General features: G+C 31.0%; 2 protein-coding genes across 4 annotated transcripts; one reads left to right on the forward strand and one right to left on the reverse strand.

Moving 5' to 3' along the window:
• The first annotated feature begins 1,102 nt into the window (after positions 1-1,102).
• LOC116847877 (zinc finger C4H2 domain-containing protein) lies at positions 1,103-3,219 on the forward strand. 3 transcript variants are annotated; one of them, XM_032823359.1, is made up of 5 exons: positions 1,103-1,609; positions 1,687-1,858; positions 2,018-2,199; positions 2,318-2,542; positions 2,751-3,219. In XM_032823359.1, the coding sequence occupies exons 1-5, from the start codon at positions 1,551-1,553 to the stop codon at positions 2,878-2,880; spliced, it is 768 nt and encodes a 255-aa protein (XP_032679250.1). In that variant the 5' UTR covers positions 1,103-1,550; the 3' UTR covers positions 2,881-3,219. The 3 variants fall into 3 exon arrangements, with proteins under 3 accessions (XP_032679250.1, XP_032679253.1, XP_032679251.1); XM_032823362.1 differs by having other exon boundaries at positions 1,107-1,609; positions 2,333-2,542; XM_032823360.1 differs by having other exon boundaries at positions 1,121-1,609; positions 2,318-2,533.
• Positions 3,220-3,688: 469 nt separating this feature from the next.
• LOC116847876 (major facilitator superfamily domain-containing protein 8) lies at positions 3,689-10,511 on the reverse strand. The gene is made up of 10 exons (XM_032823358.1): positions 9,607-10,511; positions 9,006-9,133; positions 8,681-8,828; positions 8,322-8,565; positions 8,124-8,212; positions 7,762-7,981; positions 7,580-7,679; positions 7,352-7,486; positions 6,587-6,696; positions 3,689-5,613 (listed from the first exon to the last, which is right to left on the reverse strand). The coding sequence occupies exons 2-10, from the start codon at positions 9,035-9,037 to the stop codon at positions 5,093-5,095; spliced, it is 1,599 nt and encodes a 532-aa protein (XP_032679249.1). The 5' UTR covers positions 9,038-9,133; positions 9,607-10,511; the 3' UTR covers positions 3,689-5,092.
• Between the last annotated feature and the right edge of the window lie 815 nt (positions 10,512-11,326).

Here is an 11,326-nt window from a genome sequence, read left to right on the forward strand (position 1 = left end):
TTAGATAATCTTAATATTGATAATGCATATAAACGCTGACGCGTTTAATCAATACAATACGTTTTCTTGATGAGTATTGTATCAGCTTAATATACCGTTGTTTATATACATCGTCGATATTAAGATTATCTAATAGAAAGTTACTATTTAGTACGCGTATCAAGTGCACGATGTAAACTAATAGCGAATTCGGTAGCTTGCACTAGTGCGCACTGAGTGCGCATTAAGGCTTGTTTACAGTACATTCTTATATTTAAGATCGTGTCTTAAATACATATTTAAAAACATTTTAACTAATAAAATGATTCGTACGGATGTTATACATATCATATTATGGTTAAAAATATTTGAGAATTTATTTGAGAATTATTTAAGACAATTTTTAAATATAATAACATACTATGAACAAGCCTTAGTGCGCACTCAGTGCACACTAGTGCAAGCAACCGAATTCGCTATAAGCCATTATTTTTCACATTTAAACCACATCGCTTGATACTTAAAAATGTTCATGGAAACTTACACAATTTACATATAAAGAAGAACATCTACGCACAAACTGAAAGTTTACGTGAAATATTTCACGTTTTGAGAATTCACTTCTCACGGTTAACGTTCGCCTCATTTATTAAATTTACTCATATTATATTATTATATTATATTATAACTATAAATTTAAGTTGTATAATGTTTATTAATGTGTTATATATTACATTGTGTATACTGTAATTACATTTTAATTTTAATAATCTATATTACATAAATATTGCTTTCCACATTTTCATTGTTCACTTTTCATGTGAAATAATTTACAGTGAAAAGTGAAAAATAAAAATGAAGTTCACGTGAAAGATTCATGATCGCTACCCTGGTAATATATATTTCAGTGGGGGCAAATCAACTTTTTCACTCTGTTTTAAACTGCCAATTTCCGGCTTTACTCGCTGCTACAGTAGAAGTATAGGAATGCTTGGTCTATGTATATACGTCATTGGTAAGACGCGAAATGAATTATTTTTATTCGTCGACAGCTCACATTACAGATTTACAACCATATTCTTATAGACATTGTAGACGAACCTAATTGAATCTGGCGAGTATAATAAGAAATAAAAAGGAAAAATAAATTGTGAAAATTGTGAGTAAATAAATTGAATCTCGGAGTTTGTCGCGATTGCGAGTCCCAGCATCCCAGATGGCGTAGGCATCTTTATCTCGCGCGTCGAAAAGATTCGAAGTTTACTATCTCACATATATCTCACACGAGTAGACGGAACTGACGAAACGATTAATTAACTCGTTCGTTGTGTTCTCTCACGATATTGTTTGACAGCTCTGACAGATACTTCTTCAAAACACAGTAGCCAGTTTATCGAATCGAAAGCCGGCCGTAATCGCGTAATCGTTGCTTTAAATGTCATGCCCAACGATTCCCTCGATCGTTTTAATTGCTGCGATATTGGATTTGCAGTAATTCGATGAGCAAAAAGTTACTGTAAAAATTCCAAGGGACTCGTAACAGCGATAAATATCAGCAATTAATCTCCGACATGTCAGCGTCCGAAACTGTGGTCATTTTCGCGAAGCTGGAGGCTTTGAAAGATATCAGGTACATGAGATGGGTGAACATTTGAGTCAAATTTAATTAGGCATGTGCACTTACAACTTTCTTCATACCCCGATTAGGTCAAAAACTCTCCAGTTGGAAAAATTGAAGCAAAGAATATTGCAAGAGGTAGAACAGACCGAGCAAGAGGAGAAATGTTTGTTAGAGTATAAACAAGAAATGGATTTACTGATGCAGGAAAAAATGGCACACGTCGAAGAATTACGACAGATACATGCAGATATAAATGCGGTAAAAAAACTTTTAATGTAATATTAAGAAATAGTACATACATATTAAAAACTATCTTAAACTATCTTAAACTATCTTAAACTAATATTGGATATGTTACATAAAATATATAATTTTCAATTATAAACTTGTTTTTTCAAAAGCTTGTCTTTCTGTTAGATGGAGTCTGTAATTAAACAAGCAGAGGAAGCTCGTAACAGAGCAAGAGAAACTGCAAAATTAATCCATAATAATGACTATCAGCCACTGAAACATGACATTGATCGTATGCGCAGAGAATTTCTAGGCTTAGAAAGGTTACCAGAACTATATGAGACAGAGTCAGATCTCATTTCACCTGAGTAAGTACATTAACTATTTAGCTATCAGAATTCATATGTGAAAAGATGTCACCTACTGTCAGCTGATTAATTAAATGTGAAATTATAAACTGGGTTGAGTTAAACTTTTATTGTGTAGACGATTTGTTCATAGCTACTTTGAACGCCCGATGCAAAAGGCAGAGTGGAGAGTGGAAGTACGTGGTGATGACTTGTTACCACCACTTGGATTGCATCATCCTGGACATCCAGGTGGCTCTACACCTTTCCTTGCTCCACAACCACTTCAAGGACCCAGTAAACCAGAACCCAGACCATTACCACCAGCCCCAGGGCCCCCAGCTCCAACATTCAGGTACCACTGGTATATCTCGACCCCTTTATTACATTTTTATGTAAATTAATATTACTAATAAACAATATTACTATTAATATATATTAATATTATTAAACACTAATGTGTTTTATGTAAGAATAGAAACTTGAAAGAGAGGATAACAAATATCTATAATATAAATCTATAAAACTGCTGCTCCAACCGACAAAATAATGATATTTCTATCATTTTGTAGGCAACAACCACCACCTATGAAGTCTTGTCTTTCATGTCATCAACAGATTCACAGGAATGCACCAATTTGTCCACTCTGTAAAGCAAAGTCGCGCTCACGTAATCCTAAGAAACCAAAGAAGAAAGATTAATTGTAATTAGGAGTATTATTTATATGAATGAATCTGCATTTCTACAACTCATATGTAAGAAGACACATGTATTAATCATTTTTGTAATCCATAGCAACTATGCACTTTTATCGTATCATTAGCATTTATATTAACATAAATAATAGCACAGCATTCATGAAAATCTATGTGTTTATATAATATGTCAATTTTTTGACAAAACAGCATTCTTTAGTTTTTAAAGTTGGATTATATTCGCGCGCCCGTGTTAAGAATATATAAGACCATGTATGAATTTATATAACCAAATATAATTTCTACTATCAAGAGAAATAAAAGTAAAAATTTAATATTTGACAACTTGCTTTACTTAATATAATTAATAAGTAGCGTTAAAAATGTTACATGAATATACGCATTATAACGAACAGATAAAAAAACGAACAGATTATCTATCAAAGTTATCAAAAAAAGAATAGAAATGAATTAGGTATTTACACTGCTACAGGATAATTAATATCAAACATTAGTTTTATATATTTGACATTATTTTCTTTTCACAAACTTGTAAAAAGATATATATACAAATATAAGTACAACATACATTTTGATTTGCAAATCGAGTTAAGTTCACATTTTATTTGTACAAATACTAAAAAATTATATATATTTGTTTTTGTACATTATTTTCTAATATATTGCTCCTTGCAGTTATATATAAATTGTTTCTTAGTGTATCACAAATTGTTTCTTAGTGTATATAATTGCACTTCGAATAATATAATTCGTACTTTTTCTTTTTTTTCATAATATATTATCGTAGTTTTTGTTGTGATTTCCTTGTAATTATATCTTTAATAATAATAATGTTGTAATATCGGATGTGCTTGTATTATTATTAGTATTATTTTTATCATAAATCTTTATACTACTTTCTTGAAGTACTCATTTCAATAAAAAAAAAAATATACTAACAATTACACACTTGCCTCAGAAACTAAAAAAACTGCTTTAAAACTAAATTTTGAGAAATTTCTATTTAATTAAATCAGACTTTATTCTTTAAGTTAAATGGAAAAAATAAAGACTATGTGTCTTTATTTTTTATTTATTTGTATAAATCAGTCAAATATTGGAAAATAAAACAATCTAATAAACATTTAAATATATTTTGAGCAAAAATAGTTATATGAAGACTTGCAATCTAAAACTGATAAATGGGAAGCGCTGAGACTGAGCCAGTTAATTAGCAAATTTTGAGCAATTTTGCAGCATTATTTAATGTAATCATATAATTGTGATAACTTAAAAGATTTATAAACAAAAATCTGTAATTCTTATACATTTGTATGTATATAAAAGTTATTTATGGCAGAATTTATCTATTAATCTTTTCATTGTTTTCTTAAAATTATAGTAATTATATGCTAATTCTAATATATACAATATTTAAAAATTTATGATTTCTTTTTCTCAAGGAAGCAAAATAAGAATTCTGGAAGAATAATCGGTAAATACTTTTGATTAAATTATCTATGGCAAGTTTGTTTTTACGATACAAGTCCCGTAATTGTGCCTAATGTCATATATTGTGATTTAAATTTATACATACATACATTTATACATACATACATATACATACATATATACATATACATATATATATATATATATAAAAGTGTATGTGTGTGTGCGTGTACACACACACACACACACACATACAAACAAACACACATATACACATAACAAAAGAGAAATTAATATATTTATTTGGAATTATTATAAATTTATATTTAGAAGAAACTCGAAACTCTCAAACTGAAATGGTATAATCTGTTCATATTGTTTTTATTTATATATATGTGTGTGTGTATGTATATAATATGTATGTATATATAAACAATAGAATATGAATAGATTATACAATTTTAACTTAAAAATTTCAAGTTTCTTCTAAATATAAATTTATAATTTCGAATAAATGTATTAATAAATATATTAATTCTTCATCTGGATCACATTCTTAACAAAATATATAATATTGTATAAAATATCTACACACGTAGAAAGAGAATGTGTAATCTCTCCGTAACAATAATATTTGTATATGTTCATAAAAAATATAAATCAATTTGCATTGTTGTTGTTCGCCGATATTTTATACACCAGTTGTGGCAGTTGTGCCATTATTGCACCCGTAAAAAAGATAAATTTTCTCTGTCAACAATTTTCGTTATACTTTATCACCATCTGATGTCCCGTCAAACTTTCGAACTTCGCACGATGTTTGAGTATTATCAGATCTTAAATGTACTAATGGAATTTCGACATCTTTCATATGTTCATTCGGCATTTCGTGTTCTCCGGCTTTTTTCAACTCTGGTGGGATCAAACGCCTTTTCACAAGTTGTAACCATAACATGGAAATAATTAACATCACGCCAGTAATACCAAAAGTATGATATGTGCCTAAACGAGTGTAAATAAGGCCTACAAAAACTGGGCCCATAACGCGAGATGCACAACCAGAACCTGTCATTAATCCCATCCACACGCCTTGCGGACGCGGTCCGAGAATTTTACTAAATATCGTTTGTATCAAAGTGACTCCTAGAGGATAACCTATGCTGGTAAAGCCATAACCGATGAAAAATTGAATAACCGTCATTTGCGGAGTATAAAGACACCATTCCTGGGTAATCGGACAGCCCACGATCTCCGTGCCATTAATGTCTTCTGTGATATTATTGTATACTGGAAGATATTAAAGCAAATACTTCTGTATTACAGAATCATCAGTTACATACTACTATTGTATAGCAGAATGGCCCACATAACTTACTTTTGATATTTCAGAAATCAAAAAAGTGTTTCCAATAAAAATTGTAGGATATTGAAGGGAAAAAGATAGTGTAATGTTTGATTTTGGAATGATCTTGAAAAACTGTCAAGGTCAACTTTAACGTTTTAAATGAAATCATACAGCTTTTTCGGTATAAATTGATTCTCCTCTGATCATTCAGTATACAAACACACCAGGATTAAATCATAGGAAAGTGAGATATTTTATCCTGTTACTTTTTAATTCAAAATATGAAATATCTTATACACTATTCACTTTTCAACCACTTCATCTTAATACTTTTATATATAGAATAATCGATAAAATCGATTGTTGTAAAAAAAACATAGGAGAATGTTAAACAAAATTCTGTGTATTTTACAGATTCATTGATGCATCAGTATACAAAGTTTAGTATCACCGATCGATTTTTTAAGTCATTCTACATACAAAAATATCAAGATGAGGTAGTCGAAAAATAAATAGTTTATGAGATATTTCATAGCTTGTATTGAAAATATAAATGTAAAATTATAAGGATTATAAATTATAAGGGGAATTATAAAAATAAAATTTAAAATATTTCGGAAAATATAGACTTGTCGATGATTTTATTTCAGTATTTTTGTGCGCAGGATGACCAGAGGAATTGATTTATGTTGAAGAACTCATATGATATCATTTAAAAAATTGAAGTTAATCTGGACAGGTTTTTTCAAGATCACTTTAAAATCAAATAAATATTACGTTTTTTTCTACTTCAATATCCTACAATTTTTGTTCAAAACATGTTTTCTAATATATCGAGCTGTAAAGAGTTGTGTGAGCCATCATATACAATATAAAATATATTAAACGTGAGTTCAATTTAAAATAAATACTCACACCCGAAATCTGCAATCTTAGGAAGATCGGGACCCCATGGAATGCACAATACTCGTCCAATCAACATAAAGAAGAATCCACCCCATAACATTACCGTACGTTCATCGAATCTATAAACAGGAAAATTGCTGTGTCACATATATTTCATATTTGTTTATTATTATACAGCATGTTTGATATATATACGACACATATAAAACTTTCATGTATGTGTAGATTAGATAAAAAATTCCTCTACTATTTTGCAAACTACGTAAAATTTTTAGTTATTAATTAAAGAAGTTTGGCGAATGATCGCATGGGATAACAGTGCAGAATATAATAATAAGTATGATTTGCATTGGGTGTATTTGTATATTGAGTCAAACTAAATAAAAAAGTCCTCTACCATATCAATTAAACAAGACTGACAAATGATTGTACGTGATTATTCGCCAATCTTTTTAATTAATAATTAAAAATCTACGTGGCTATTTGCAAAATGGAAGAGGATTATTTGTTTAATGTAATGTAAAAGCACACAATGCAAATCGTACTTACTATCACATCCTGCACTATATCCCACATGATCGTTCGTTAATCTTTTTTAATTAATTCAAAATTTTACGTGATTTGTTGCAAAATGGTGTAATTTTCATTTTGATCTAATTTACATAAACACAAGATTTTTATGTTATTGTCAGATACCTGTACGATATATTGTAATTTTTTAGATAAATGAGTAGAAAATGTTATATATCTATATTATAAAATTTTTGTGATTACCTTTTACAGAGTGGTTCAATCATGGCAAATGTGATACACGCTATTATGGCTCCAATACTCATCAAAATTCCCATGTAGTACAGTGCTTCTTGCTTCGTCCAAGCAAATTGATCCATGGTGAGAGAAGTACCCAGTCTGCATCAGAAGAAGTATGTGTATTAATTGAAGTTTCTTATCTAGCAAACTTTTTTTACGATTTGCATTTTATATTTAAGTAAATATACTTACGTTTCAAGAAGAACAAAGTTGAAAACTAAAACAAAGAATGCGCAAATTAATGTCCACGATGCCAGGTAGTCAGGTTTTAAGGACTTGCAAATTTCTTTTTCTGCAAATATGTTAAACTTAATTAGATGTACACACATATACATATAACCTAACCAAAAAGAATAGACAGTAAAATCTGTTACCAGTAGCTTTTCCGTCATTACGCATGGCTTCTTTTATAGCAATTTTGTGTTCCTTGAAATTCCATGGGAGGAACAAAATAAAATTAAAGATACCCATTATTACATTAATCCAACCAGCTGTTGTGTACATGTTTAAAGGCAGCATCATAAATGTAATACCATGATCTCCGAGAGGTGTAACAGCAGCTTGTAATCCAGGGCCTACCACAAAACCCAGTACCTAAAAGTATATTATATTGTTTGCCTTTCTATTAATATAAATTTAATTCTCAATCAAAATATCAATATATTCTATCAATATATTCGTTTTCTATGTAAAATTCAGTTTTAGCAGTATTATGATCAAGATCATAAGAAATTACCTGTGCAAGAGATACCATGGAGACAGCACGTGTACGTTCAGAAAATTTTGTGGCTGCAGATAAATAAGATCTTGCTACTGCTATGTTGGCTATAAAAGAGAAATAACATATATTTGTGATCATTAAATCAAACGTAATATTTCTTTCTAACAAGTGGATATACTACATATGATCTAAACATTGAAGAATTTTATTAACCTGAGCTAACTCCAACGAAGAATCTGGCAGCAACCATATAAGCCTTCTTGTCACCAGGTATCACTTCAAGGACACTGTAAGCTGCAGATGCTAGAGTGAAGAGTGCTAGAGTCATTAAAAGTGGTAATCTAACTGATCCTCTTCTATTGCCCCACCAACCCACCAGAGGTGAAAACAACATTTGTCCAAATGGATTAGCCGCTACTACATATCCCATAAACTCTTTTCCTGCTGTAGGATCCAACTAAACAAACACAAGTGCATGTATATGAAAATGTATATTACACATAATTTGAATGATTTCTGTATACGCATACAATATAATACTTGAAAATATGATATTTTTATATATTACATACCTTGTCCAAATATGGCCAAACTCCAGTCAGTATAATACTGAAGCCAAGAGACATTAAAAACATAGTAAAGTAAATTACATATACACTCCTCCATCGTTCTTTTCTTTCAAGTTCAGTTTCTAGGTCATCAAGATAAGGTTCAGTGTGCCTAAAAAAGTTCAGTATACCTATTTATATATTCAAAATGCATTAGATAATATAAAAAGTCATATTTCAAAAGCTTATAGTCAAAGTTTAGAAACTTATAAAGATTTTTATAATTATATACATTTAAGAAAGAACAAATGTACCAATATTTAACAAGAAAAATTTATATAAAACTTACCTTCTAACAAAGAATTTCTTGTAACAATCCATTAAAACTATTATATCATTCTACTTTTCAAATTTTATTGCAAGACAAATCAGTATCTTGAAGAAGTATCAATAACCTAATATATAGGTTACCTAAACCTATTGTAACAAAACAATATTTATTAAAATTTTATTATTTTAATGATATACAGTTTTCTTCAATGACATAACAAAATTGTTTTTGTATCTGCATTTAAACTTATATAGATAATACTATGTGGTAATTATGTATATAACAATAATTATGCAAAATATTGTTGTGGAAAATTTCATAACTATTAGCTATATTGTGCCACAGTTATGTTAAAATTTACATAAATTAACATCAATAATTTTTAGTTTGTAGTTTAGTTGTAGCAAGACTTATAGTTCGGTAAAATTAATAGCAAAATAATGAAAACACAAAAGAATATAATTTGGGATCGAATTTAATGGAAAATTTTTAAGTTATAACGTTTCGTTACGAAGCTATTAAAAGAAGTAATAAGGAGTAAACAACATATTACAAAACATGCCATATATGCAATTAAATATAAACATATGAATACGTCTATCAGTATTATTTTACTTACGTTTAAGGACTGCATCAGCGCAGTCTTATCAAAAGATTATTCTCAGCCACATACAGTTGAGAGATGATTATTGAACTCACAAAGATGTTACTTTGTTATTTTATTTGGCATATCACAGCAGTTAATTAATATGATTCGACAAGAAGAATGTAAAATACACGTAAAGTCCTATCCAAACAAACATGTGTAATCACATATTGCACATTCATCTCTCCCTCTTTCTCTCTCTCTCCCCTCCCCTCCTCACTCTCTCTCTCTCTTTATGGTTCAGCTAGTGTTAGTATTCAATGTTCAATTTTGGGTTACACCTAGCCTTTAGTGACCCCACGCCATTGCTCCCAGACTCAGTGCTGGCAGTTCGCGATATATTTTCGCGCACGCGCATTGAGCAAACTCTGTGGTAACCTCAGCGCCGTATCTATTTTAAGGTATCATAAGATCCTTCACCTAAAGGAAAATATGAAAGGATTGTAGGAAGAAAAAAAGTTTGTGGAAAGAAACAGAATGCTATTCATAAGTAAAAATAAATATATTTTTTACTTTATATCACTTTATATCACAATATCACTTTATATTAAAATTGCACTTTTTATCACATTTTATTTATTAATATATACTATATATACTTATTATCACATTTTACACAGCTATACTAATTATTATAACTATATTAATTATACTAATTTATTATTATGTCATTTCACTACCTATCTAATCTAACCACTCCCAGGCAAACAACACAGACAGACGGCCGAGTATTTTCTGCATGTCCCTTAAGAACCCCCTATTAGTGCCTAACGCCGTCATTGGAAACTGCTTACGTCGAGCTGCTACGTCACTTCACGCATGCGCACAAGGGCTTCTGTCTATATAGAAAATATCGCGAACTGCCAGCACTGCCCAGACTAGTGTTATGGCTCCTACACACAGGACGCGGTAATGCTTGCCGCGCGACAACCAATCAATATGTTGTTTTTCTATAAGAGCTAGAAGGTTATTACGGAAAGCAGCATATTGATTGACTGTCGCGCGAACTTTTGCCGCGCGGCAGCCAATCAATATGCTGCTTTCCGTAATAACCTTCTAGCTCTTATAGAAAAACAACATATTGATTGGCTGTCGCGCGAACTTTTGCCGCGCGGCAGCCAATCAATATGCTGCTTTCCGTAATAACCTTCTAGCTCTTATAGAAAAACAACATATTGATTGGCTGTCGCGCGAACTTTTGCCGCGCGGCAGCCAATCAATATGCTGCTTTCCGTAATAACCTTCTAGCTCTTATAGAAAAACAACATATTGATTGGCTGTCGCGCGAACTTTTGCCGCGCGGCAGCCAATCAATATGCTGCTTTCCGTAATAACCTTCTAGCTCTTATAGAAAAACAACATATTGATTGGCTGTCGCGCGAACTTTTGCCGCGCGGCAGCCAATCAATATGTTGTTTTTCTATAAGAGCTAGAAGGTTATTACGGAAAGCAGCATATTGATTGACTGTCGCACAAACTTCCGCCGCGCGGCAGCCAATCAATATGTTGTTTTTCCGTAAGAGCTAGAAGGTTATTACGGAAAGCAGCATATTGATTGGCTGTCGCGCGAACTTCCGTCGCGCGGCAAGCATTACCGCGTCCTATGTGCAGAAGCCATTAGAGATTTGTTCTTTCCAGGGGTCTGTACTTAGATTTGTTCTTTTCCTCTGCGGCACTAGTGCAAGCAGTGTAC

Source organism: Odontomachus brunneus, unplaced genomic scaffold (assembly GCF_010583005.1).
Source record: "Odontomachus brunneus isolate Ranch 3 - 2012 unplaced genomic scaffold, Obru_v1 Obru_scaffold_084, whole genome shotgun sequence".
NCBI classification, from domain to species: domain Eukaryota; kingdom Metazoa; phylum Arthropoda; class Insecta; order Hymenoptera; family Formicidae; genus Odontomachus; species Odontomachus brunneus.

What these genes read in the sequence shown, in the direction of transcription:
- LOC116847877 (XM_032823359.1), top strand. Translation starts at nt 1,551, where the DNA reads ATGTCAGCGTCCGAAACTGTGGTCATTTTCGCGAAGCTGGAGGCTTTG. An exon ending in TACATGCAGATATAAATGCG is followed by an intron (nt 1,859 to 2,017) that starts GTAAAAAAACTT and finishes TCTTTCTGTTAG; the next exon opens with ATGGAGTCTGTAATTAAACA. An exon ending in TCAGATCTCATTTCACCTGA is followed by an intron (nt 2,200 to 2,317) that starts GTAAGTACATTA and finishes TTTATTGTGTAG; the next exon opens with ACGATTTGTTCATAGCTACT.
- LOC116847876 (XM_032823358.1), bottom strand. Translation starts at nt 9,037, where the DNA reads ATGGATTGTTACAAGAAATTCTTTGTTAGAAG. An exon ending in TTTGGCCATATTTGGACAAG is followed by an intron (nt 8,566 to 8,680) that starts GTATGTAATATA and finishes GTGTTTGTTTAG; the next exon opens with TTGGATCCTACAGCAGGAAA. An exon ending in AACTTTGTTCTTCTTGAAAC is followed by an intron (nt 7,487 to 7,579) that starts GTAAGTATATTT and finishes CTTCTGATGCAG; the next exon opens with ACTGGGTACTTCTCTCACCA.